At 34.7% G+C, this 27,901-nt stretch overlaps 1 protein-coding gene across 1 annotated transcript in view; it reads right to left on the bottom strand.

Moving 5' to 3' along the window:
- The window catches only part of DARS1 (aspartyl-tRNA synthetase 1), a 56,179-nt gene that overhangs the window by 5,025 nt on the left and 23,253 nt on the right, over positions 1 to 27,901 (bottom strand). Inside the window, exons 5-13 of the mRNA XM_026714610.2 lie at positions 24,412 to 24,514; positions 22,723 to 22,803; positions 20,726 to 20,785; positions 5,892 to 6,003; positions 4,681 to 4,815; positions 3,463 to 3,610; positions 1,511 to 1,657; positions 630 to 672; positions 315 to 395 (exon numbers count right to left, since the gene is read on the bottom strand). Coding sequence (XP_026570395.2) covers positions 315 to 395; positions 630 to 672; positions 1,511 to 1,657; positions 3,463 to 3,610; positions 4,681 to 4,815; positions 5,892 to 6,003; positions 20,726 to 20,785; positions 22,723 to 22,803; positions 24,412 to 24,514 — 910 coding nt within the window. The remainder of the gene's footprint in view (positions 1 to 314; positions 396 to 629; positions 673 to 1,510; positions 1,658 to 3,462; positions 3,611 to 4,680; positions 4,816 to 5,891; positions 6,004 to 20,725; positions 20,786 to 22,722; positions 22,804 to 24,411; positions 24,515 to 27,901) is intronic.

Raw genomic sequence — 27,901 nt, 5'->3', positions numbered from 1 at the left:
GTCATGGAGAAAAACTATCTATGTGATTGCTTGGAGTTGAAAAATGACTTGACACATAATCAATCAGTCATTCAATCAATCAATTTTCTAAGTAGGGACAATGCACTGGGAAATAAAGGAAAGAAATAAGACAACTAATGACTGTGTAATGCGAAAATACATGTTTTCATTTTGAGAATGACCCATATCAGACTGTGAACTTGCAATATATTTATGCCACATTTGTGGCACAAATCCCACATCACATTTGCAATGTGTTCATATTTGTCATTATTTCACAGCATTTTTTTTTCAATACTGAGAGACATACTTACAGGATTTGTTGGGTCAGGCATTGTGTAGAAAGGTCTTACAGCCAGTGGATATTTGTCAAGAATATAAAAGTCGGTGTCATACTGCAGATATTAATAAAATATTTTTAAAAAAGAAAAAGAAATGGTAAAAATTAATTAAACCCGTACAGTGATATGAGACCTACTATAGAAAAGTAGATAGATAGATATACATAGATCTAGATCTATCTCAATACTGTGATACACAAATCACAAGTAATTTATAGTTATTTAAGCTTGTGTCAGAAAGAAACTCAAGGGCTTTTTAAAGACAGACTTCTTTTTTTAAAAAATTACCTTTTCCTTCACCAGACGACCCAAGAGCTTTTCACTTGGTGTACTGAAAATAAACAATCAGAAGTAAACAATGTTGACTTTTAGCAAGAATGTCTCTGAGGTATTACTAGGTTTGAGTTGTGTGCCTTCCAAAAAATGTAAGTGAGATAAAATGTTTACGGTTAAAAATGCCATTTAATGCTATTTACTAGTTCAACTATAGCAAACTGGGAATTAAACCTTGGATTAGGAATAATGGGAAACCTTCAGATTTTGTTGAAATAGGGCATAGGCAACCTGACAAGTATTCCCACAGATGTATCTCTTATAGCATACTAGATTCCTTGCTTCCTCTGTTTTTTTTTTAAAAAAATCCTTCCTACAGAACTATTTTTTCCTGTCATACTCCAGTCCAAGTATTAGCTATGTCAGGTCCTCCTGAACTCTTGAGCTGAGGCAAGATCAACTGATGCTGCTATCTGCTCAGAACATGTTTGTACTTTGAGTCAGAAAGAACTACCAGAGCGCCCCATAATTTGCAAAAGATAAACAGTAGCATTTTGATAAATGAATTAATTTGCTTCTGAAAAGTTCAGTTTGGGATGGTGTATGTATGTTTTCTATAATTCATGGTTTGATTGATTCAGAAAGTCCTTTGGTAATTCCAGATTTGTTTTAATCTTATTCTCTGGTGATCTACCCATGTCTTGGGATATGGAGGTTATATTGTTACAGGGGAATGATGTGTTAGTTTATAGAGAGATTTAAATGTTTTTCTATTCTCTGCATAGATGAACAGTGGTAGCCAATTCCTAAATCTAGGAATAGCATCAGGAGATCCCAAGAATGGGTACCCTCTTGCCAATAGATGGCGCTCTTCCTTCTCCCTGGTAAAATCGTACCTGAGATCGTCTTCATCACCCATTTCTACTCCTGCTTCCCGAAGCATAGCCAGGCCCTCCCGGTACTCCAGCCTCAGTGTTGGCTCCAAGAACTTGAATGGCTCACATGGAAACTGTTTGCATACTGTCTGGATTTCAGTCTGAAACCTGTGTGTAAAAACAAAAGGCTTTTCAACATAGCCAAGCAGAAAACAAAGAAGTATTGCCTTTCATTACCACAAGAGTTCACTCTGTCACTGTAATATTTAAGACTCAGTTTATTGCTTTCTTGCAAGGAAAGCAATCTCTTGAGATAAGGTGAGTGACATTTACACGGTATATGTCAAAGTATTTACTGGGCAGTCTGATGTGCTAAATGACTAAGCAAGTTAAATTTTACAAAAATTATTCTCAATAAATTGAGCTTCAGGCAGTAATCTCTGAATAAAGGCTGCATATACAAAAAATAAATGAAGTAAGCTACACCCCTGTTAATTCTATTTTAATCCATACAATTCAGACTATGACTTTATATGCCGTGGTTCTTTTATTACAAAAATTAAAAGATTTTCCAAGGTGTGCTATAAAAATATAATGCTGAAGTAAAATTCAAATAATTGCAATAAATAGGAAGAAATATATTCAGGCTCTTAAATATTTTGTACTTAACCTTAGCTTGGAAACAAAACGAAAATCATAGAACTTATAAATTTTAAGATTCTGGGCCTTCAACAGCCAATGCCAGAAATCACTGATTGCTATATTGTTCACCCATTACCATTTTAGTTGCTCTTCATATGGAGATAACAATGAGCTATTTATTGGTAGATATCAGAATAGCATACCTGTCATATAAACTGAAGCTTATATGGTCTTGGATAGCACTTCAAATAGGTTTCAATGAGGAATCCTACCTAGTGCAGGAACTTCTTACATTCTCCTAATCGTTATTCATGATATTATGAATTTGCTACATAGGAAATTTAAGGACCAATGCCAAATTATTGATTTTCTTGCAGAAAGAGTAACAGCTATCCAAAAAAAGGTAGGTGGGCATGTAAGATATTAACTTGTAAGCTTCTAAAATCTAGTGACAATGTTTTACCAGACATTTCCCCAGTTTTTTCTTTAAACTGGCTAAAGTTGGTCAGCATTATAAAACACACATCAACGTAGCTTCAACTTAAGCAATCACAAAATAATGAGTGAGTAACCAGGACCGATCCCCTCTTTTCTTTTTGAGTTAATTTTTTAAACGATTTAAAGTTGTTTATTATTATTATTGTTATTATTAAAATAATTGAAACCTAAGAAAAAGACAATGGGTTTCCAGGTAAACTCAAGTATTGATTATGGACACATGTGTTAGATTTCATTGCAGCAATATGGAAGTGGTTTTCTGCAATAGCCTCCTAGGCATCTTTGATTTCTTAGTCTAATTTTCTGTTTATTTAACCTTCCATTCATCTGTTTCACTGGATAAGTGGTTTCCAACATTCTTTGATAAAGAGAAATCACTATGTGACTTGGCAGCTGAGTCTCGCATCCTTGTTGACTAAACAAATCAGACACTGTTAAATCTTTCTAATTGCATCGTTGCTGCAGCTATGAACCGGAACAATAGTTTAGAATTCCTCCAAACAGATAAAATAAAAGTAGCCAGAATATTTTTTTGAATATATATGAACTGTTATTGCTGCTCTTTTTTTACTATTTAAGAACCTTGCTGGCACACTAGTTAGAATGCAGTGCTGCAGGCTACTTCTGCTGACTGCCGTCTGCCAGCAGTTTGGCAGTTTGAGTCTTATCAGCTCATGCCTTCTATCCTTCCAATGTTGGAAAAATAAGGCCACAGATTGTTGGGGGCAACATGCAGACTCTGTAAAACCACTTAGAGATAGCTGAAAAATACTTTTGAAACTCTCAAGTTTACGCTTATTTTCTAAAGTAGTATAAAAAAAAATATGTTTTACCTTTCTTGGAGTCCCTTGAAAATTTGCACCAAGGTATCTGCAATCTCATCCACCACTTCATGATAATGGTAATTAAAAGCCATTTCAATATCCAGACCAACAAATTCCGTCAAGTGTCTGTGAGTGTTAGAATCTTCTGCTCTAAATACTGCACGAGAAATAATACTTTTTAAATTATGTTAAATGGTTCTATCGATGCAATTAAAAGAAGCTGGAGATATTATAACTTCCATTGCTACTATCAATTGCTCTAATAAGAAGTAAAGTTCTATTTCCCTGAGAGGAACTTAAATCTCCAAACGGAGAACAGGCTACTATTTCCTAGAAATAGGAATCGGCAAAAGCAGTATTTAAAAGCATTAATTTTTTAAAAAGGCAAGCATTCCAATATTCCACAAGAAAACCTGCAACTTAAGTCATATGTATCTTCCTTCCTTTTCTAACTGCATCTGGTCCTGAGGGACCTCCACCCAAAATATTTATCTTAATGAGAATTCACTATCCCAGCAGTAAGATTGTAATGAATATAACCAGGAAAATATCCGTGAAAATCTTCTATAGTCATTTTTAAAGATTGATCGATTAGCCATTTAGTAATTGCGCATGCTTTTAGTTTGTCATTTGGGTGCTAAGCCAAAAATGGCATAAAGTTAGTGCGTCTGTATTGGTGGTGAGCATGTAGGGTTTCAGTGCACAGCTGTCAATTTAGCTCAAGTTACTTACATACTGAAAGTGTCAGGATCAATAGGATAGGTGAAGGATAATATTGGTTTGGCTTACTAATATGGGTTTACTTACAAAATTGAGAACATAAATATTTTCACACATTATGTAGGACTGTATTGATTTCCAGTGAGCCGCTTATAACAACAAACTGCTGGCCCTGCTAAGCTTGTAGGTGGGCAATAAATTCAATAATGGTTGAACTATGCCACGTACAGTCACGTTTTTAAAAATGGAATGTTGTATGATGTTCTGATAGCCACTAGAGAACACTATTGCTCTGTTCCTAAGCCAAATTTCTGCTGAACTTGCTATTTGTTCTGCTCGCAAACTCTGAAACTGTCATATTGATTAGTTGTTTTCATAAAACTTTTGTCTGTTAGCAAATTAGATGGGAAAAGGCGTTGGAAAATTACCGCGTACATAATCTGAACATTCAGGGTATTCTTGCCCCAGAGACATGACAACCACCTTCTAGACAAAGCACTTCCTTACCTGGCCCAATGCAGAAAACCTTATCAAAGTCGGCACAAATACACATCTGCTTGTAAAGCTGAGGCGACTGTGCAAGGTAGGCACTGCTTTTGAAGTAGGACACAGTAAATACATTGGCACCACCTTCACTGGCAGCTGGAAAGCAAAGCAAGAGCAAATTTGGTGACACGTCTTGAACAAGGTACATCATGATAAAAATGTCTCCCCACCCCCACCCCCTTTAGTTAATTTTCTTTCATTGTAAGATAGGTACCTGGTATGTATTTGGTTTCAGGCTCCTGCCCCTACTTTCAAGATACAAAAAAACACAAGCTAGAGGCTATATGTGGCCTGCCGACATACCTTCGGTGGTCCCCAGAGGCCCTTATAAGTGAACGGGGGAAAAAGAGAGGCTATTTTCTTTTTTGGCATTTTTGGAATTGGGGGCAACTAAAAAGAAAGGCTAATCTTCCTTGATCTATTTCACCCCTTAACCTCCCTCCCACAAATCTTTGATCTGTCCCTGCCTACTTTGGGAATGCTGCCTTCAACATTTCACCCCAAACCCTGGGGTAACCCTCAAGCCAACCCAAGTTAAGCCCTCCTACCCTACTCCAAAGCTCTGGGTCAACAGGTCAAGTTTTCCCCATTGCCTACAACAAAGGGACTTTCCAACTCATTCCTCAATTGGTATCTTTCACGTTAGAATAGCATCAAAGAGCATCAAAGCCTGTTTTAGAAGAGAAGGAAGCAGTAACAGAAACTCATAGAGGCAATTAGGAGGAAAAGGAGGAATTGCAAGCACCAAGATCTTGCAATCTCTAAGACTAGAGAACTTTTTGCTTCATATGATTGGCAGTATTGAGACTAACAGGTAAATTCTCTAGTCCAGGTTAGCATATAAATTCCTCAGTGCCACCCACTGCTCTAACCCCAGAGGACTTCTTTTATATATTCTCAATATAAGTGTCAGTTTCAAAGATGAAAATGACAGCACAAGAAACTAAACAAGGAGAATTTCTTTCCATACCATACTTGAGAATGGAAAGTACTTCAGCTTTTTAAATCAGCTACTGTTTCGAAGGAGGCAGCAGCAACTTAAAAAGAAGTACTAATGAGCAACCAAATACTTAAAATAAATTCATATTGGCTACTGCAGAAATGAGATTTCCCCAAATTCATGTGTTCAATGTGTGAATTCTTCTGAATCCATTAAAATATTGAATGCATACCAGAAATAATCTTTGGAGTCTGAATTTCCACAAACCCCTTATGAATGAGTGTTTCTCGAAAAAGTTGACAAACACCAGACTGGACACGGAAGACAGCTTGACTAGTGGAGGTCTGGAAAATAAAGATACTATATTAAGATTCATAACTTAACTTTACTTGGTAGACTAACTGCTCGTCTTGATCAGGACAACTGAAGTAATTAAAATATTGTATCAAGGACATTGTATTACCTATGGGCCTGCAGATGTATCTGATCATGAGATGTATCTGCCCAAAAGCAGTATTATGAAGCGGTAATACTAAGAGTAACAGCTGAAAACACATATTAACAGTATGTAGTAGTATTGTAGGCAAATGGTAGACAAAGGAGATTATTATTTATTTAACCATTCACCAAAACTATTTTTAATCTGTTTTTCTTCTTGGAATATCAGGGTAGCGCTCAAGTAGAATACAAATCAAAACATACTATAGTACAACATAACGAAATCCCAAAATATCAGAACAACAACAAATTCAAAGCATGAAAACATCACGCTAAATAGATTAGTGGAATATTTTAACATGCTGGCAAATAAGAATATGTTAGCCTAATGACAATATCATAGTAGTGTTAGTCAAGCATCAGTGGAGAGTGCATTTTAGCTTTAGGAGTTGATTATACAGAAGGTCTCTATGTAGTTTCCAAGCAATGAGCTTCTCCTGTCAAAGGAACTTTGGAAAAATGCTTTTGGAAGCAGTTAAGATGCTGTGTAACGTACACGCTTTTTGACAGTATGGATCTCAAATTGCTTAGAGCTTCAAATGTAAGAACCAACTCTTTGATCTTTAAAACAAATATAACTACTGTAATTCATTAAGAACCTGTGTAATCTACTCTCATTTAGCTGCTTGTTATAAGTCTGACAAGCCTATCTGTAACTATTTGATTTTTTAAAATCATCTTTAATATTAACCCAATCAAAAGGGTGCATACTATAGACAACCTATTTCTAACCAGGAACAGTTGAAGCTATCAAATCAATTAAAAGTTACTGAAGGCCTTGCTTAAATGTACTGATCCTCTTCCAGCCCATTACTGATTTCAGGATAAGTGATTAATTAGCACTAATCACTACAAATTGTAGATAGCACGTATATGTATGTATGAATATAGAAGATCAAATTCCATGGGACCTTGCAGCAAAAAAAAAAAAATGCATTTCAGTGGAAACCCAACTTTACAAAACCTGACCTGGATTACAGAAGCAGAACTACCTTATTACTCGATTCCCTACTCTTATACCATAGTTATACCAAAATACAATAAATAATAGAAAAACTGAGAGAGTTAATAATCCTCCATTTCTTTTCTGATAGAAGTTGCTCATCGAAATGACCAAGACTGTTCTGTATCAACCTTAGCCCTGGGGTATATTAAAATGGACATATTACCATTTCCATGTTTAAATAAGAGAATTCTCTGCCATGCCATTACAGCCACTAACGATGGACACTGTTCGAAACGACTACTCTTATCCTAATTAGATCTATGGTATGGGCATGCAAAGCATTAAAAATGCAAACTGTTTCAGATTCAAAATGCTCTGTTTTAAATGTGAAATGAGTTTGGAAAAGTTTCAAGTGCCAGTGTTCCAAAACACTTTCAAGATGAGGGAGCAGTCCATTTTATGTTCCAAATAGGACATTTTAAGTCTGAAATGGTTCAAATTTAAAATATTTTCCATATGTCCGAATGCAGATATAACAATAATAGATAGAATGGAAAAGCTGAATTGTTGAAAGAAAAGGAAACAATAACACATCATCTGTTAAAATAAGTGCATCAATATTATAGAATTCAAAAAGCAAACAATAGGTGGCTGTACAAAAAAAATAGTTTAACAATAATAAAACAACAAACATTGTTTTGCATGAAGGTGACAGGATCATTCCTTCTATTAACTTCTCCAAAACAATATAACTAAGCTAGCTAGTTTTAAAAAAGGTCACAGGATCATTTACAAACTGGCTAACCCACGTATTTATAAACAGACTAACAAGCTCTGTGGCTCAGTGAGAAGGAAAAACATGTATGATTCACACTTTCATAGTCAGTGCTAAACCCACAACTGATGCTAATGTTGATGAAGTATTAGGAACATGCAGCTGCCAAGCCTAAAGTAGTTACAGGGTTTTGTTTTGTTTTTGCTAAAAGGGATATGCGTCATAGAACTCTGTTTATCATTAACTTTTTTTAGGATGCCTACCTTTTTTGTTAGGTTAGAACATGTGGTTTTTCACATGATACACCAGCAAGCCACACACATGCAAAAAAAACCAAAAAACAAACCAAAGGAACTGTGACTAACTGTCAGTTATGTGGGTGTAGAAATTTTAAACACAGCAGATTGTATTCTTTAAAATAAACCAAGCTTCATCTTCTTTGCATCAATGGAAGGCTAGGCAATCAATTTAAGCAAAATAGCCAGAGAGAAAGGGACTGATATAATCTTGCTATTTTGTTGTAGTTTAACTAAGCTCTAAACAACAATTATGCTGGAATTGCTAAAGATTAGCCAGTCTTTTCTTGGTTGTTTAATAGAATTTATTCATGGTGGGTACAGCTAATTATAAAATATTCATTTACTGCAAGGGTAGGCATCTTATCTGTAGTCGGAAGTTGTACCTTATTTTTATTTTTGACTTCTGAATGTTACAAGAGGCATGGACAGAGGTCTCACATGTTCAAGGTTCTTGTTTCTGAGATGGATGGTTTGCTCAAAATATGTATAGCTTAAACAGTTACTCTTGGGCTTAGACATGTCTGTGTTTTAAAGAAAAAATATCACCAAAGATTGTCAAGTGTTTGGAAGTGGGGTCTAAAGAGCTAGGAGTTCTCCCTTTAGATTTGAAGCAAAATGATTAATACTTTCTAGCAGAAGATAAACAGTAGCATAACTGGAGAGCTTTCACAAAGAAGAGGGAGTCAACTTATTCTCCAAAGCAAGGCAAGCAGCAATGAGTGAAAGCTCATTAAAGAGAGATCCAAAGTAGAATTAAGGAGACATTTCCCGACAGTGAGAACTATTAACCAGAATTGCTTGTCTTCAGAAGTTGTGGGTGTTTCATCACTGGAGATGATAAAGAAAGATTGGACAGCTATTTGTCTGGAATGGTATAGGTCCTGCCATGGGTAGAGATTGGACTAGAAGACCTCCAAGGTGTCTTCTAACCCTATTATACTATGTTCTAAATTCTAATGAGTTGTAGCAAGATAAGAATCATGGTAGTTATTTAGTAATTTAGCAAATCTTGCTAAATGCAATTTCTTTTTCATGCCCAGATCCAAATCCCTCCCAAAAGGGATCCAGATAATTCACTTCATCCGGGATTTTCTGCAGCTGATGTCCCTTTACCTTCCCCAAAGGAGAGAAATCTGAGTTTTACCATCTCTCAAATCCAGTCACATGTCCTTTCCTTGATTATTCAAATGAACAAGGAAAGGTAGGAGCTGGTCTACAAGTAGCTGAATTCATACTGCAGGTTATCTGTCATGTCCATTCCTTTAAGATTCCACAAAATAGTCATTTCATTTCATTGGATTTGCACATGTGGCATCTAACTCCGAATGGATGTGAGCAATCACAATGGCATTACACTATTACATGGTAAATATAAATAGTCGATAGAGTATTGTCAGTGTTAAGACTGTAAATGTTAAAATGAATTGCTTGGGTTATTTTATTGCTTTGAAATAAATTGGTATTAAAGTACTTATTGTAATGTATTGAAAAGTATTATTTTTGTATTACTGTTGCACTGTTCAGATGCTATGAAAATTTTTTTTTTATTATTATTATTTTTTTTTTTTTCATCTGCGTGTGTTTTTTTTTTTTTTTTATAAATTTTTATTATTTTTTTAACATAAAAAACACAACAACAAAACATAAAAGTATCAGCTCCCCCATATTTTTGTACACACCGTAAGTCGGTTGGTCCATCGGTTTTGTGCATTCACCTCATAGTCACAATTACAGTTACTTTATATAATACTCTTATCAATACAAATTTATAAATCCTAGTATCGCTATTAAAGAAAAAAAAAAAAAAATTTGACTAAACTTTTATTCGGTCATGCCTTTATGAGATAACTATATTTTAAATATTTTATTCTAAAACAAATCTTATAATCATACCAATTCTATCCCAAATATGAAAAAGAAAGAAACAAAGAAAACTATTATATAGATATAGTATCAAAAACCAATAAAAGGAAAGAGAAAATAAAGTCATTATTATTCCTTATTATCTAACTTTTATATTTTAATATTTCATCATTCAACCATTGATAGAAAAGATCCCAAACTAAATAAAATTGTTTATCTTCTTGCTCTCTAATTTCAAAAGTCAATCTACTCATCTCAGCACATTCCAAAATTTTCTTTACAACTTCTTCTTGCAATGGAATTTTCTCATTTTTCCAATTTTTGCAAATACAATCCTAGTAGCAGTCAATACATTTACAATCAAATATTTCAACTCTTTACTATAAGTATCTGGTAGTATTCCCAATAGAAAAAACTCCGGTTTCAAGTCTATATGCTTCTTTGTCATTTTTCCAGCCACATGTGGATTTTAGTCCAATATTTTCTAGCATCCTCACAAGTCCACCACATGTGATAGTATGAACCAGGTTTCTGATGACATTTCCAGCATTTTTCGGATTTGTTCTTGAACATTCTTGCTATCCTTGTCGGGGAAAATGCCACCTGTAAAACATCTTATACAAGTTTTCTTTATAGGCTGTAGACATTGTCATTTTATAATTTTGCGACCATAATTTCTGCCATTTCTCTAAATCAATCCCATATCCAAAATTCCTCCCCCACGCAATCATAGTTTCTTTAACTTGTTCTTCCTCAAGCTTAATTTGCAATAAATAACCATACAATTTTTTAATCACCTTTTCATCAGTACCCATCAAAATCTTATCCAAGTCAGTTTGCTTATCATAAAATCCTCTGCTTTGGAATCCTCATAGTACTTTGAATGTATTTGCAAATATGAAAACCAATTCATCCGTATACCTTGTTCTTCCAATTTTTGCATCGATTTAAGTTCACCCTTTTCATCTAATAATTCCCCATAGTTAACTGTTTGTTCCTTTTTATAAATTATAGGATAAGAAAACGCTTCTATCGTCGATAACCAAACTGGAATTTTCAAATAACACTGTTTTTTTATCTTCTCCCAATTCAACCACAGAGACTCCCGTATATAATGCCTTCTAAAATACCCCTGTGTTTTAGTTCCTTGTACCATAAAAAAGCATGCCAGCCCAACAACAAATCATGACCTTCTAATGTCAACAATCTGGTTTTCCTTAATGTTATCCATTCTTTAACCCACGTCAAGTTTGCAGCTTGGTAGTACAACTCCCAATTAGGCAGTCCAAACCCTCCTCTAAATCTAGCATCCTGTAAAAGCTTTAACTTTATTCTTGCTTTCTTGCCTTGCCATATATACTTCAAAACAATTTTATTTAAATCCTCAAAATATTCTTTTCCAAGCCTAATTGGTATTGTTTGAAACAAAAATAAGACTCTGGGTAAAATGTTCATCTTGATTGTTGAAATCCTTCCTATTAATGACAATTGTAAGTTCTCCCATTTTTTCAAATCTTGAGCTATCTGTTGTTTAAGTTTAATATAATTATTCTCCTTCAATGTACTACATCTTGATGTCAAATATATCCCCAGATACTTAACCTTGTTTGTAACTTGAATTTTTAACAGTTCTGCCAACTCTTCCCTTTGTTTCAGCAACATATTCTTTGACAAAATCTTTGTTTTATCTCTATTTATTTTCAAACCAGCCACCTCCCCATAGACCTCTATCTTTTCCAACAGTTTCGAGGCTGTTTCTATAGGGTCTTCCAAGATAAAGACTAGATCATCTGCAAAGGCTTGTAGTTTAAAATCTTCCTTTTTAATTTTCATTCCTTTTATAGTTTTATCTTCTCTGATATTTCTATTCAACACTTCCAAAGTCAATACAAATATCAAGGGAGAAAGAGGGCAACCTTGTCTTGTGCCTTTTCTTATATTAATAGGATCTGTAAATTCTCCCTCCATCATTACCTTAGCTGTTTGTTCATTATAAATTGCTTCTATTGCCTGAATAAATCTTCTAGCAAAGCCCATCTGTTCCATTAAAAGTAACATAAATCTCCAATTCACATTATCAAATGCCTTTTGAGCATCTAAAAATATCAAAGCCATTTGCTTTTCAGGATGTGCCTCATAGTATTCCAGGGTGTCCAGAATTACTCTCATATTGTCTCTGATTTGTCGCTTTGGCAAAAACCCATTTTGGTCTGGGTGGATAAAGTTATTCAAGTACTTTTAAGTCTTTCTGCTAATATTGAAGCAAAAATTTTATAATCTGCATTTAGTAAAGAAATCGGTCTATAATTCTTGATTTGCAGTAGGTCCGCCTCCTCTTTTGGAATAAGTGTAATGTAAGCCTCTGACCATGTTTTAGGTATCATCTTTTTTAACATAACTTCATTCATAACTTCTAACAGTGGAATACACAGTGATTCTTGAAAGATTTTATAAAATTCTACAGGAAACCCGTCTGGACCTGGTGCCTTTCCATTATTTTGTTTCTTAAGTGCTTGACTTAACTCCATCATTGTTATATTACTTTCTAGCATTTCTTCAATCTCTTTAGGTATCTTAGGTAGATTTGCATTCTGTAGGTATTGTTTAACTTTCTCCTCATCAATGTCTTCTTTCTTATACAAATGCTTATAAAAATCATAAATAATCTCTTTTTTTTCTTTGCTGCCATAACAAATTTTACCTTGGTCGTCTATTAACTGCGGTATTTTCCTCGACTCTTTCTCCTTTCTCAATTTGTATGCTAGCCATCTACCTGGCTTATTTGCATCCTCAAAATAATTCTGTTTAGCATTCCTAATTTTCTGTGCCAGTTCTTCTTTCTCTATTAAATCCATTTTATGTTTAGTTATATCCAGTTTCATTTTAACATCTTTTCTGTGTGGCATTTTCTGTAATTCTTTTTCAAGTCCCTTATATTCATCATCCAAGGCTTTAAGAGTTCGCCTTTTCCTGTTGTTCTTTTTTCTTGTATAGTCTATTATCAAGCCTCTAACATAGGCCTTCATTGTGTCCCAAACATTCTGTATTGAGGTGTCTTCTTTTCTGTTCTCTTTAAAGAAGAAGGCCAATTCTTTCTCCATCCATTGTATAAATTCCTTATCCTTTAAAATAGCATTATTTAATGTCCATCTCGATCTTTTCCTTTGTCCCTTCCATTCAATTGTCAATGGGTTATGGTCAGCCCAAGTACTTGTTTCAATATTTACTTCTTGAATACTAGACATTAAATCTGTTGAGATCCAAATCATATCCAGTCTGGACCATGATAGATGCCTATTTGAATAGAACGTAAATTGCTTAGATTTATCATTTCTTTCTCTCCATATGTCTTTTAAAGTTAATTCATCTATCATTTTAAAAAAGGATTTAGGAAGAGTTTTCCTGTTATGCTTTACTGTTGTTGCAATATAGTCAAGTCTATTATCCACAATTCCATTAAAGTCTCCCATCATAATTACATTAGCATAGTCAAGTTCGGCAGTCTTAGTATGTAATTTTCTATAGAATTCTTCCTGTTTATCATTCGGTGCATAAATTGCAATCAAAAGTATCTTTCTATTATTGTCCATTATTTCTACCATTAATATTCTCCCATCATCATCTGTATAAATCATTTTTGCTGGAATGGCCTCTTTAATATATAAAACCACCCCTCTTTTCTTGGATTGTGTCAAAGAGGTAAACAATTTCCTAATTTTGGTTGTAATAACAATTGTTCATGTTGCTTTTTAATATGAACTTCTTGTAAACAAATTATGTCGAACCTTAATTTCATTAATTTATGGAAAATCTTCCTTCTCTTAGCAGCTGAATTCAGTCCATTTATATTCATTGTAATCAATTTTTTTCTTCCATAATTATGTTTTATATTTAGATTTAACCACTCTCGTGGGTCTTGCCTCACGTTGATCTTTAATATCCACTTGTCCACCTACTGCACCTTCTTCTTTTCCAACCTCCATTTGTTCCTCTTGGGATTCAATTGATGGGACCTCCTTTCCTGCTCCTCCTTCTCTGCCTCCAAAAACCTCTGCACAAAACAGTTCTGCTTTCTCAATTGAATCAATTCTATGTCTCTGTTCCTGCCACGTAAACATCAATCCTTCTGGAATCAACCACCTGTAAGACACCTCTTTTTCCAATAACCTTTTAGTCAGGAATCGGTATTCTCTTCTCATCTCTCTCACTCTTCTAGGTATTTGTTTTAAAACCAAAATTTCTTTACTTTTGTATTTCAGTGGCTTCTCTCTTGCTACTTGCAATATTTGTGTCTTCAAAGATTTTTAATAAATCTAATATGAACTTCTCTGGGTAGGTTATTTCTCATCGCATATCTTGTAAAAACTCGATATATCTCATCAATTCCATCCATCATCTTCTCTTCTGTTATCTCGAGCGCCTCCGCCAGAATTCCTACCATTATCGCAACCAAATCTTGTCCTTTTTCTTCTTCTATATTTTGGAATCTAAGATAAAATTCTGATCTATCCAACTCCCACTTCAACATCTCACTTTTTTCTTGTTCAATCGCTGTTAATCTATTGTCGATATTTCCAATTTTCTCCTCTCTTTGTTTGCCTCCCTCTTCAACATTTTGGAGTCTCTCTTCATATTTTTCCATCATCTGTTCCATCCTACCTGTTCTTTGTTCAATAGTATCCATTTTTACCTTAAGATCTTGAATTCCTTGCATAATCATCTGGAAGGATACTCTTTCTTGTTCTTTTTCTTTCTCTTTATCTTGCTTTAACAATGTCTGAATTGAGCGCTGTCCAGATGGTGGGGAGGCAGAAGCAGACATAGAGGCACCCGAAGATATAAATTTCTTACTCATTTTAAGTGGTTCCAACTCTTCAAGTTTTTTCAAATTTTAATCCACAAAAAAAAGAGAAAAAAATATGAAATTATAATCCAAGGTAAAAAGGCCAACAATAAAAAAGCCAAAAGTGAGAAAAAAAAAGAAAAAAAGAAAAAAAAATTCTTCAAATTCTTCCTGACCTTAGTCCAATAAAAAAAGAAAAGAAAAAAAAAAACTAATAATAATAAACAAGACAAAGCCAAAAAGGAAGAAGGGAAGAAGAAAAAGAGAAAAAACAAAAAACAAAACAAAAACCAAGAAAAATAAGTTTCTTCAGATTCCACACCTTAGTCCAGCCAGAAAAAAAGAAAAAAGAAAAACCTCAATTAAAAAAAGGAAAAAGAAATAGTCCGCTAATGTACATTAAAAAAAAAAAAAGGAAAAAGAGAAAACAGGATCCAAATAGGCAAAAGAAAAATAAAATCAGTTAAATCAAAATAAAATATAAGTAGAAAAAAGAAATTCAGAGGCTTCCTTTGCAAATAAATCAAGCTTAAAAGTAAGGACCTTGATGTTAGTGAAGGGGTTGGCAGAACTCAAAAAAAACAATAACACTGCACTCTATTTAATTATCCAAGGCTCTAATTATAACTCCCTTCTCTTTCCCACAAGCTTCAAAGCTGAGCCATGTATATCCAGAAAGACACCTGTAATAATATTCCACAAAGTGCTTTCCTCTATCTTATCAGGGGATGTCCTTGAGAAGAAGAGTCTATCTTTTTTAAAAAAAAAAAAAAAATATTTCCGAGCCTCTAGGTGGCAGTGTTACAAAGTATCATAGTTCTCACTTTCCCCCTCCTCTCTTAAGGGAAAGCCGACACAATACACAAAACAAAAACCGAAAAATCAAACAAAATCAAGAGAAGCCTCTAGCCCAGAAAAAAAAATAAAAAGTCCAGAAGAAGAATAAAACATATGAATATATAGAAAAAAAAAACAGTCCAGTTATCCAATAAGTAACAATAGTGTCCGGAAGCAAAGAAAAGAAAAAAATGGATTCTCTCTTTGACGTTTCCCTAAAAAACGCCGCTAAATCAATTTTGTCAAAAAACAAAACAAAAATCACACAGGTTTCTTCAGATAATTAGAGTAAACTTTCCAAATTCAAAAATTAAATAAAAAAAGAAGTTCTCACCCAACCGACAAACTCTTTCTCAAACTCTTTCCGTCTGGAGTCGCCCGGCCTCAGCAGCATGGGGCTGCCTCTCCGCCGCTGGCAAGAAGAGCTTCACCCGGGCTCTCCAGGGAATTTGCGGTATCCCGGAATCCTCAGGATATGCTCTTCACGATGGCTGTCCCTACGGGACAGCGTAGGTCCGTTGGACCGGCCAGTGGCGGAGATATCGGCTGCAATCGAGGAGCTCGATTGCAAACCGTATCGCCACGGCGCAAGCTCCTCCCATCTCCCAGATGCTATGAAAATTTTGAGATATTTTACACAATATCTTTCTCTAGCCTGGGATCCAGTGGTTCCTACCTCACCAGCTTCAGTCTGGTGAGACATGTCTTTTGTTTAAGCCAGGCTTGTCCATGCGGCCCAGGTCGCCTCGTAATGCGGCCCAGTGCCCACCCCAACCTTCGTGCCAGAGCCAGCGAGGAGGAGGAGGAGAGGCAGGCGCCAAGGCGCCATCAGAGCGCCACCTCCTGCTGTTGACGCCGCCGCCACCACCGCCGTTTCTGCCCGTCGCCGCTTCTGCCCCTGCCATTGCTGCCGCTGCTGCCCCCACCGCCGCCGCTTCTGCTGCCGCTTCTGCCCCCACCATCGCCGCCGCTTCTTCCCCTGCCACCGCTGCTGCCCCAGCCACCGCTTCTGCTCCCACCGCCGCTTCTTCCCCTGCCGCCGCTTCTTCCCCTGCCACCGCCACCACCGCTTCTTCCCCCGCCACTGCTGCTGCTTCTGCCCCTGCCGCCGAAGCGGTGGCGGTGGCAGGGGTGGCGGCGGTGGCAGAAGCGGCGGCAGGGGAAGAAGCGGTGGTGGCGGCGGGGGTAGAAGCGGCGGCGGGGGCAGCGGCGGTGTGGGCAGCGGCGGCAGGGGCAGAAGCAGCAGCGGTGGTGGGGGAAGGCTTCTGCCCCCGCCGCTGCTGCTGCTTCTGCCTTCCAGTCCTGCCTCATCCAGCCAGGCCATTTGCAGGAGGAGAGGTAGGCGCGAGGCAGGCGAGCTTTCTCCCCCCCCCCCGCAAAATTTGGCCGGAAAATAAACCGTGATAAAAAAACTGTGATAAAAAAACCGTGATAAAAAATAAATAATTTTAATAAATAATTAATAATAAATAATAAAAACATCTCACTAACTTCATTTCCAAATAAATTTAATATGTTAACGATGTTTTCTATGGTTTTTTTGGATGATCAGGTATCGTTACTGTTATTTTATTTTATGTGCAGCCCAAACCAAATTTTCATCTTCTAATGTGGCCCAGGGATGGTGAAAGGTTGGACACCCCTGGTTTAAGCCATATGCCACCATGAAAAATTCATTTAAGCAATCAATATGTAAATAGATAAAGTAATACAACTGAAGAGTTTTTAATACTGTTATGTACAGAGAGTTTTTCCCAAAAGGAGGCCTTCCCTCTCAATGCCGAGTTATTAATTCAAAACATAACTGGAAAATGGAGACAGGCGGTTCTAAATCTGAATTCACATCACTGAAACCAAACTTAACTCAGGAACTAATTTTCTATCACATATCTATACCACCCTCTGAAAGATAACCATTACTAGGGACTGGGCTCTGTCAGGCTAAAAGGTGAACCTGTTGCAAAAAGAAAATATGGCATAACAACATATAAATGACTCTAGTATCACTTTAATTTCTATTCATTTATTCTTATTTTTTCTATATTTAGGAAAGAGAATTTAATCCTGCCTGAAATGGGCATTGCCCATATATTTTCAGCATTTACCATAGTTGCACAGGCTAACAATATTTTTTAAAATAAATTTAATTCTCATGAGGCTGTTTTCACGCAACACATACATCCCATTCCATAAGCGTGAACAAAACTATCACTGGAGATTTTTGAAAAAAGAAAAGAAAAGGTATCCATTTCAGTTATGATGAACATATACCTAATATGTTAATAGTGCTAAACAACTTCATTAATGCGATCTGATCTAACCCAGATTATTCAAATCAAAGATTTTCAATCTTGAATTCACAGAGTGATATGGACTATGGTAGACTTATATGAGGGAGTAGGCAGTTAAAAACTTTGAAAAATAAAATAAAACAAAAATAATTTGAGATAGTTGTCCAAATTTCATAGTATCTTGAATTTCATAAGATGTTGGTATTCTCATTCAAAATCTTATGAGATTATTTGAATTTTTATTTAAATTTTATTTAAATTTGAGATTCTGCAAATTGAGAATTGTAAAATTCATTCGCGCCACAATGTTTGCATGCACTGTGTTTCTGACCCTTGGTTTATGTAATACTTTGCAAAAACTTTCCATGATGTTTTAATGATTTTCATAACAAAAACAAAAGCCCAAAAGTTCATAACTGCTGACTTAAGGTTTATGCAATCTGTTCTACAGAGACTAGAGGATGTCAACAAATTACTGAACTTTCCACAAATGCTCATCTGCCTTATAAGTGAATCATTCTATGGGTTAAAACAAGTTGTAGTCAGGTTTCTTAAGAAACCATTTTTGATCTGGGTAGTTTATTCAGATTTTAATTAAAATAACAGTTATAATAAAATTCAATCCAGATTTTATGAAATCTGAACTTTGCTGGGAAAAAAGAGGAAATACTTGACATATAACTTGATGTCTCTGAACAGTTCTTCACCATGTCATACATTTGTGACTAGAATAATTTCTATATAACAGTTGAATTATTTTTATTCACCTTTTATTTTAAAACCAGTAGAAGATATGGGAATAGACCCACATATTAAATAATACTTTTATTTGTGTAAACAAACATAAATTAGAGTCACTCTGCAAAGTGAGATGGGGTGTGCTGGCATATAAATGTAATAAATAAAAATTTTGAGAAATGAAAAATCCACCCTTTTTCAGACTACAACTAGCCCTATGAAGATTAAATGAGTATGTTTTGTAACTTGGCTTCCCTACTGCTGATGATTATCTATATATATTAAGATACTGTAAATTGGAAATCTAAGCTGTGAGGTTGTGGTGGAATACATTATAGCTAAACTGCTAAGCAGGAACAAGGATGTTCTGGAATTTGAGCAATGACATCTGAGATTTCTTCTGCTTTCAGCATGAAGGTAGTATACCTAAGGGTCAGAAGCTATTCTCCAAATTTTATATGTCTTAATGCTTTTATTCTGAAATCTCACATTCATAGAAATTCTAAACTTTTGCAAAATTTCAGCCATTTTACCAATTATTTTTATTTAAGGACGTTCTAAAGATACTATACAGGAGAAGAAAGCAATGACAAACAGTATTTGATACTACAGCTAAGGAAATAACATGGACATCTTCATGAAGACACCAATCAAGTGATGGGAACACAACTTTATCATACTGTTCACCTATATACTGCAAGCTACCAAAGTTATGTTTATTCAGGAAAGTTTTCCTTCTGTTGGGAAAATTTTATACCTGATGATTTTAGGTGTTCTGCCTCCATTGCATTTTAATGTTGTAATTTTAGAATGTATTTATTAATTTATATTCTACCCATCTCAATGTCCTCAGGGTAAGTTACAATAGTATAAAAGCACAAATGTAAAAATATTAAAATTAAGACTACTGTAAGTTTAATAGTAAGCTACATCAATTAATCAATATATTAAGAATGTGATACAAAACCCCTGATATAAATAAAGGAATGCCTACCTCTTTGGATGTTTGTTGACCAAAACAAACAAACATAAAACCTACAATAACTGTCAATGTATTTTGAGATATATTTCATTCTTAGATGAAGAATGCAATGTGTAGGTTAAAAGAATGTTATTTTTTCATTGAAAAGGTAATGTAATAATTGTGAGAGATTATACTTATTTAAATACATCAAAATACCTTGTGACCAACATACAACTTAAACATAATTTAATTTAATTCAATTAGAAAACAGGGGTTTGCATATAATGGACGAAATCTGACAATGAATCATCTTTCTCTTTTGTGCAATTTACATAATGCAACTTCCTGACACTTATTTTCCATGCACATATATTTATGAATGTTTAAGAATACAATTTGCTTTATATATTCAACCTTGAAGTTACTCTACATAAATTTTCTATTCCACTGTCCCCATTTACAGCATGAGAAGTAGCTAAAATAAAATTGGATATCTCTGATAAGTAAACTATGCGGTATATGGTATCCAGGAAAAAAAAGAGCAAGTTATGCCAAAGTCACTTATGGCTTGATTATTGAAAATGATATGCTAATTAATTAATGATTGTTAATTAAGTTAGTTAATGATGGAGATCTCATATAGTTCAACTGAACTGGAAGAGATGATATGATACATTATCTGGTTAATTTCAACTGAGCAGCTGAAAAACTAACCATTTTGAAGGATCTAGAATAGAAATATTTTAGCAAAATTCTTTCAAAAAAGGAAGATTGGATAAATTTTGTCCAATCTGGTTTTGAATGTATTTAGTTAGAAAATGTAGTTAGATTAATGTAACAGATAAGCTAATAAAACCTTTTACTGCTTTTGTGCAACCCACATCTTCCATTATTGTTAAGTAAAATGTCTTTATCACAATGTATTATGCATCCTTTGAAACATACATTTTTGTAACACTATTCTTGCCAGTTTTTGATTAATTTGATCAGTTCCAAGTCATTGGGTTCTTACCCTCAAGTCGATAACTCTGTTGTCCAATCTTGTATCCTGGTTCACTGTAGCTCTTCCTTCCTGAATGGTTGCAAAGAAACAAATATTGAAAACCACATGTACGGAAGAGGGAGAAAGCAAAAAATTTAATAGAATAAGAAATGCTGACTTTGTTGCATGTTCACGACATATATATAAAAGATGTTTAATATCCAAAGACACAGAAACAGGTAGTCCTTGTTTAGCAACCATAATTGGGAGCAGCAACTTGATTATTAAGCAAAGAAGTAAAATTATAGCTGGACTTTTGATCTTCCTTCAGCTTTCCTTTGCTTTAGAAGCCTGCAAAGGCTGTAAATGCAAGGATTGATGGTAAAGTTACTTTTTCATCGCCATTATAACTGTGAATTGTCACTAAATTAGGAAATCACTAACAAGAACTTGTATCTAGAAAGTGCCTTAACACAGTAAGAGTGCTTGACTTTACAGTATCAAGAGATGTAACCATGTGGTCTGTATATTGTATACTACATTGACTGTATAAATATATTTTTGAATGAGGGCTTCCGATATTTCAGTTTTGATATTTAAATGTTAAATCACAAATGCAATGTGAAAAACAAATCAAGTAAGAGATGTATGTTGGTTCTATCATCATAACCTCCAGCCTCAAATGGAGAATAGGTAGGCTAAATTCTGGTAAGGGTATAAAATTAGAACATCCAAATAATAATATCCAAGAGACTTTCAATCAGTCAATCAATCAATCAATCATCAAACTTATAAGGCCACCTGATTATATAGCAATTCTGATGGTGCAGATTATTAAAAACAAATTTTAAAAAGAAAAATAAATATCAGGAAGAAATAAAAACCAATGCCATCTCTCAAATAGACAGCATTTCTACCAGGGGCTCACTACCCAACTTAACCGAAGGCTTAGGGGAACAACCAGGTTTTAAAGGTCCTTTTAAACAGACACCAGAATCAAACTCTGGCAACAAAAATTAAAAAAAAAAAGTCAGATGACAAACCTGTTAGCAAAATATTTCTCCACTAATTAAGATCCGTTAATGGCCTACAATTTCCAGCAAGCCTTATCACTGCTGATACTGACTGGGACAAATTAAATACAGTTCAACAGTATCTGAAGGGGCACATTTTCCCCACTCCCATCTTAAAGCATGTGTTGCAAGCTAGTACCTGCAACATCTTGGATTATGAACCAATGTCAATACTGAATGTACAAATTACTAACTGACTACACTCTTTTGCGATTTTGCAGGTGAAAAGAGATTGCACTATATTTCAGCATTCTCATGAGGTTTTGGTCATTTGAAATGTTTTAAAACAACAACAACAAAAATCCTCACTGTGCCTAAGATCCCACAATGACACTTAATGCTGTTGACACTTGCCTCAGACATTGTTTTTTTCTTAGCTTTTAAGAATAATCCAAGCCTAAACCTTTTTTCAACCACTGTCCTCTGGACAGTGAGAATATTTCTTAGGGTTAGTTTTCAATCATTTTAATTTTGAAAAAAAAAACTAGTACTGTCGTTTTTGCGGTTGCTCTATGAACGCAAAGAGAAGAAAATTCAGATAAACATTTCCCATAAGATTAATCAAGTCCCCTTTAAACTTAGATTTCTGTTTAAAAGGGCCATTCTGGATATGGATATCTATAAAATTTCCCTTATTAACCCAAGTCCTGTTCAGTTTATAAAGTTTATAAAGTGAGTAATTGTGAGAACATTTCTATATTACTAAGAGATAAATATGGAGCATATTCTATGCACAAAATCTTGGCATATTACACATTGCTTAAGGTCAGGTCCCTATGTATTATTGAGCAGTAAAATTATTTCCCATATTTAAGAACTAGGAAGCAGATAATGTTGGATGGGCCAACATTCAGGAATCAACCTAACAGTATTATTAATAGCAACTAAAATTTCAAGCCTTTGGCTAATTATTATTTTTAATACAATGTTACTTATTAGAAAGCACATCTTCACCTCTTCTCCTTCAACCTCTGGCCGAATGGCATCATCCAGCTGCAAGGGCAGTCGCGGTTCAGCCAAACTGATTACATATATCTGAAAGAGACATGATGTATATAAATAGTTAATAAATGCACTGCAAGGAACTACAGTGTGATTTAGAGAGGTGTGGTTCTTCAAGGAATATGAAGCCATGCCAATTGCTAAAAGACTATGGAGGTCTTAAAAAAAGATACAACATGCATGTTCAGATAACCCTTTATGACCAGTTGTTTAGTAGCTGAAATTCCAACAGATTTACCTGGGGAGTACTTGCATCCTATATAGGATGTTTTGACAGTCCCCCCCCACCTTCACAGTCACATGACCACACTTCAGATGCTCAGCATTTACAGCTGTTTGCAGTGTTCCATGATCACATGACCAAGTTTGATGATGTTTTTATAGAAAATCAGATTTACACAGTGAACCACTGGTTTGGTTAACAACAGAGACGTTCACTTAATGACCACAATGTTTTCCTAATGATTGACACACCAATGGCTGTAAAATCAGGTGACCAGCCCATTTTATGATTGTCATGAATTGGAACCATGATGGCAGGCTTCATCACGTCATAACTTGAGGACCACCTCTATTTGGTTAATTTTTATATTTCTAACAGAATTATTGAACCAAGATAGCACTTTCAAAATAAAATCCAAAAACTGTATTATAAAAGATATTAACCCAACTAAATCACTTAAAAAATAACGGGCCTGAAAGAACTGAGCTGTTTTGAAACTACAAAATCGGTTTCAGTTGTAGCAAAAACGAACAGATAAATACTGTTGGAGTTGAATGAAAGTGAAGGTCTTGATCAGAATTAGAATCTGCCTGACCTGTCCTGTTAAAATGTAAAATATAAACATAAACTCATATACTAATAATATAAGACTCTTCTGGGGGAAGTATAAGAACAACACAGCAAGAAAGAAAAAAAGAAAAAAAAAACAAGTTCATAATCTAAGTGAGTAAATATTTAGGAGCCTGCTTCAATAAGTAATTGATAAATAGCTTTTTTTCTCTCTCTCTTGACATATTCTTAAAACTGTCTGTTGTTCCAATGACAGATGACTGAATTTGTCCAGGGAAAAAGAGGCAAAGATAAATTACAGTAATACAGAACTGTATTATGAGCTGGCAGAGTTGGCATGAGGCTGCTTCACCATCCCAAATTCACATGTTGAGTGCCTGACTATCCCCACCATGACAGTCATTTTATGAACATGTAAGCCCGAACCTAGGCAGCAAATTTGCAAGCGTGCTCATAATTCACCTCCAATATTGCAAACTTCCTACACTTTCTGAATTTGTTTAAAAGACAGCTGGAATTTTAGTGGCTTGTACTGAGGGATGCACATGTTTATTTGGATTACATATATCTGTTCTGAACTAACCATATCTACCGAAAAACAGCCTATATTTTTTGTCATTGTTAGAAACCAATTTAGAATAGGTGAAAACAAATCTGCATTGCCTTAGGAACTAAAATTACTTTTTGCTTTCTATTTTGATTGAATTTGCTGCATAAATAAGGATTTCTTGTGTGTGTTATTTACAAACGTAAACCAAAAGGATTGCAGTTAGGGAAGTTATCTCTCAAAATGGTAAAAAGAAATAATGATGTCAAGGCACATTTTAATTTGCTGATAAAAATATTACCCTCTGAATGTGGAGTTCAACATCTTGCTGAGTGCAGCTGCCAATTTTATTTGGCACTTTTCTTATTACACCTTCAATGTCAACAATGCTCTCTTTGTTGATGCTGTCAATAAAAACAAAATCAGTAATTGTCTCAAAGATTCATTTCTGTTTGCAACAGTTATTTAATTACGCAGATAGCTATAGATAACTCCTGACTTAGAAACATTTGTTTAACGATAGTTAAAAGTTATGACAGCTTCGGAAACAGTAACTTATGATATATCTCCAAAGTTATGATTGTCTCACCACCTGTATGGTCACATGATTGCAATTTGGACCCTTGGCAACCAGCTGACATTTATCACAGTTGCAGCGCCTTGCAGTCATGATTGCAACCTTCCCATCTTCTGACAAGCCAGAAGTCAACTGAGGAAGTTGAATTCACTTAATCTCTGCATGATTCATTTAACAACTGTAATAAAAATAAAATAGGTCCAGTGATAACTTGCTTAATGACCAAAATCTCAGTCTCAGTCCTGGTCATAACTTGAAGACTATCTGCAGATAATTTTTAAAAGAAGCCACATACATTTTTAGTGTAAAATAAATTAATTAAGGAGGAATATTTAAAATTATTCCTTAAGAATGAATATTTCTGTTAAATTACTTCTTACAATATTTCTGTTAAATTACTTCTAACAGAATTGAGTTAGAAATAATGTCTGATCCGATCATTATATCTTATTTCTGGGAAGCATTAAACAGAAATATAGGTAGTCCTCAACGACTGCAATTAGGACCAGCAACTCCATCGCTAAGCGACACGGACAAAAACAATGAAACATGACATCAGTCCATCTGTATTCATTAAGTGAATCACTGTGGTAGTTAAGCATGTCACGTGACTGCAACTTGTGACTTCCCTATTGGTTTCGATTTTCAGAAGTCAGTTGTGAAGGCTGCAAATTGAGATTATGTGACCAGACTGCTATGACCGGTGTGACCGCTATGACCTGCCAAATGCCCGAATTGTGATGTGAAGCATGGGGTGCTTCAATGGCTGCAAGCTGGGGGACTGGTTTTAGGCAGGATTTGGAGCATATTGTTCGATAATTCAAATCTCTGGGATCAAACAAATGTCCAAGGATGTTAACAAGGCACCCCTCAAAATGTGTACAGGTAGTCCTCAATCTATAACAGTTCATTTAGTGACCATCTGAAGTTACAACTGCCCTGAAAAAGTGACCTATGACAGTTTCCATGCTTATGACCATGGCAGCATCCCCATGGTCACATGATCAACATTCAGATGATTGGCAACTGACTAATACTTATGACTATTGCAGTGTCCCGGGGTCATATGATCCCCTTTTGCGACCTGGCAAGCAAAGTCAATGGGGAAACCAGAGTCACTTAACTATGTTACTAATTTAACAACTGCAATGATTCACTTAACAACTGTGGCAAGAAAGGTCATAAAATGGGGCAAATTCACTTAAAAATGTCTCCCTTGGCAACAAAAATGTTGGGCTCAATTGTGGTCGTAAGTTGTGGACTACCTGTGACCTGCTTGGGCGCGCACACCGTTTGTACTTGTAAACTGAACAGATGGAATAACCGCTTGTTTGTATCACTCTTAATTAAGCTAGGGTTTTCAAGTTGAAGTGATATTGAAATGAGGCCATAACAAAATGCCCTATGTTCAATTGTCAAATAGTGTTCAGTTTCAATTTTCAAATGAAAATTTCAGTTATCCAAATATTAGTCAACACTTTCTATTTTAACCGCAGGACGGCAGCCTGGTAAGATCTATATAAACATCTTTTGGCAACAAATCTGAATTGCAAGATCAAACCCACAGTCCCCACTTAGTGATGAATCACTTTCAATCAGTTTACTCAAACACAAATTTTTCAATATTTTTTTAAACCTTCACTTCTTTAGCTAGGAAACAAATACCTTTAAAGTTGTTTTTAATTAATTAAACATAATTAATTAAACATAATTAATTAAACATAATTAATTGGACCAGTGGACAATAGCCTGATTCAATGAAAAACAAATTCCTGTTTGTTTTTCTCAAAGTGATTTCCATTCTGAGAAACACAACTTCCCAGCTCTGTGTGTGTGTGTGTGTGTGTGTGTGTGTGTCTGTGTTTGTGTGTATGTATATTTATATTGCCTTAAGGCTAATTTTTAACATAAAGCACAATATCCTATTCCCCCCCTCTTATCCCTTACTGTTTCTTTAGCTGATTTTCTTACATTTTGTATGCGATTAATTATATGGGTTATTTATAACTTTGAAATCGAGCATACTTAAAAAGAATTTAAGCATAAGCTTGGATTCATTTTAAGTATTATTGGTATTTGAAAAAGAGCAGCATTTTCCATGCTTTTGTAAGTCCACATAAACCTGGTTCTCTTGAAACAAGTTTTTTAAAAAATTGTATTTATCTCAGAGTGTTTCATGGCAGTTTATTCAATTTCATCATCTGCAATCGGAAGTCTTTGATCTTGAAAATATTGTCAGTCAATGAAGTTCCATGTTTTTGATTGTTTTATTTTTATAATAATTTTATTAAACATCACAATTAAAAAGATAAAAAAACTAATAGAAATTAAAAAAAAGAATAAAAAGAAAAAGTGTGGAAAAGAAAAGAGTAAAGAAAGAAAAATAAGAATATAGTAAAGAAAATGTGTTATAGTTATTTTTTTTGCTACCTTTAAAGCAAATATAGAATGGGTACTTTTTCACTTTATTACATAAAATGCAGAGGAACTTGGTAACTACTGGTATAGTTTTATATTGTATTTAATATCTGAAAGCATATAACATCAGGCAAAGGTAGATAATTTGATGGAATCTTTAGAAATTATAATCCCGTGCCATTTAACATGCTAACTGGGACTATTTGGAAAACTTAAAAGGAGAATGAACAATCATTTTTCTATCAAGGATGTAACTTGTTGACATTTGTCTGTATAGGAAGGTGTAAACAATAAGAAGATATGACCAGAACAAACGTGCTTACGTGCCCCTTTCTTCTTCTCCCACACCTTTTTCTATTTCTTCCTCTCTACAAAAACAGTGTATACATGAAGGCGAAGACTGATTTTGACACATGTGTGAACAGATCAATTGTAAAGGTGAATAAATATAAAGGTGAATAAATATAAACTCATATTTTGGTCCAAAATACTAATATATTAATAAGCCCAAATAGTTAATCTACTGAGATGTACTAGATTTTTTTCAAAATGATTGTAAAATGAAATGCATTTGATAACAGAAGGATATTCTTGTCAATGGTTTTCTTATGTACAATTAGCAGAAAGTTTTAAAGTGGATAAAATATTTTATGTTTTTGAACTTTGAAAATGCATGTTTGAAAGGACTGAAATTTACTTTATGTCCCAGTCTTAAAGATATTTTTATAAGATATGTCATTGGGATTTGTCACCAGAGAAATTGGTATATAATGTATAAAGATACTTTGAATCATTG

Source organism: Pseudonaja textilis, chromosome 1 (genome assembly GCF_049901715.1).
Source record: "Pseudonaja textilis isolate UNSWEBS1 chromosome 1, rPseTex1.2, whole genome shotgun sequence".
Classification (NCBI taxonomy): Eukaryota; Metazoa; Chordata; class Lepidosauria; order Squamata; family Elapidae; genus Pseudonaja; species Pseudonaja textilis.
This window is presented reverse-complemented; position numbering and strand designations above follow the sequence as displayed.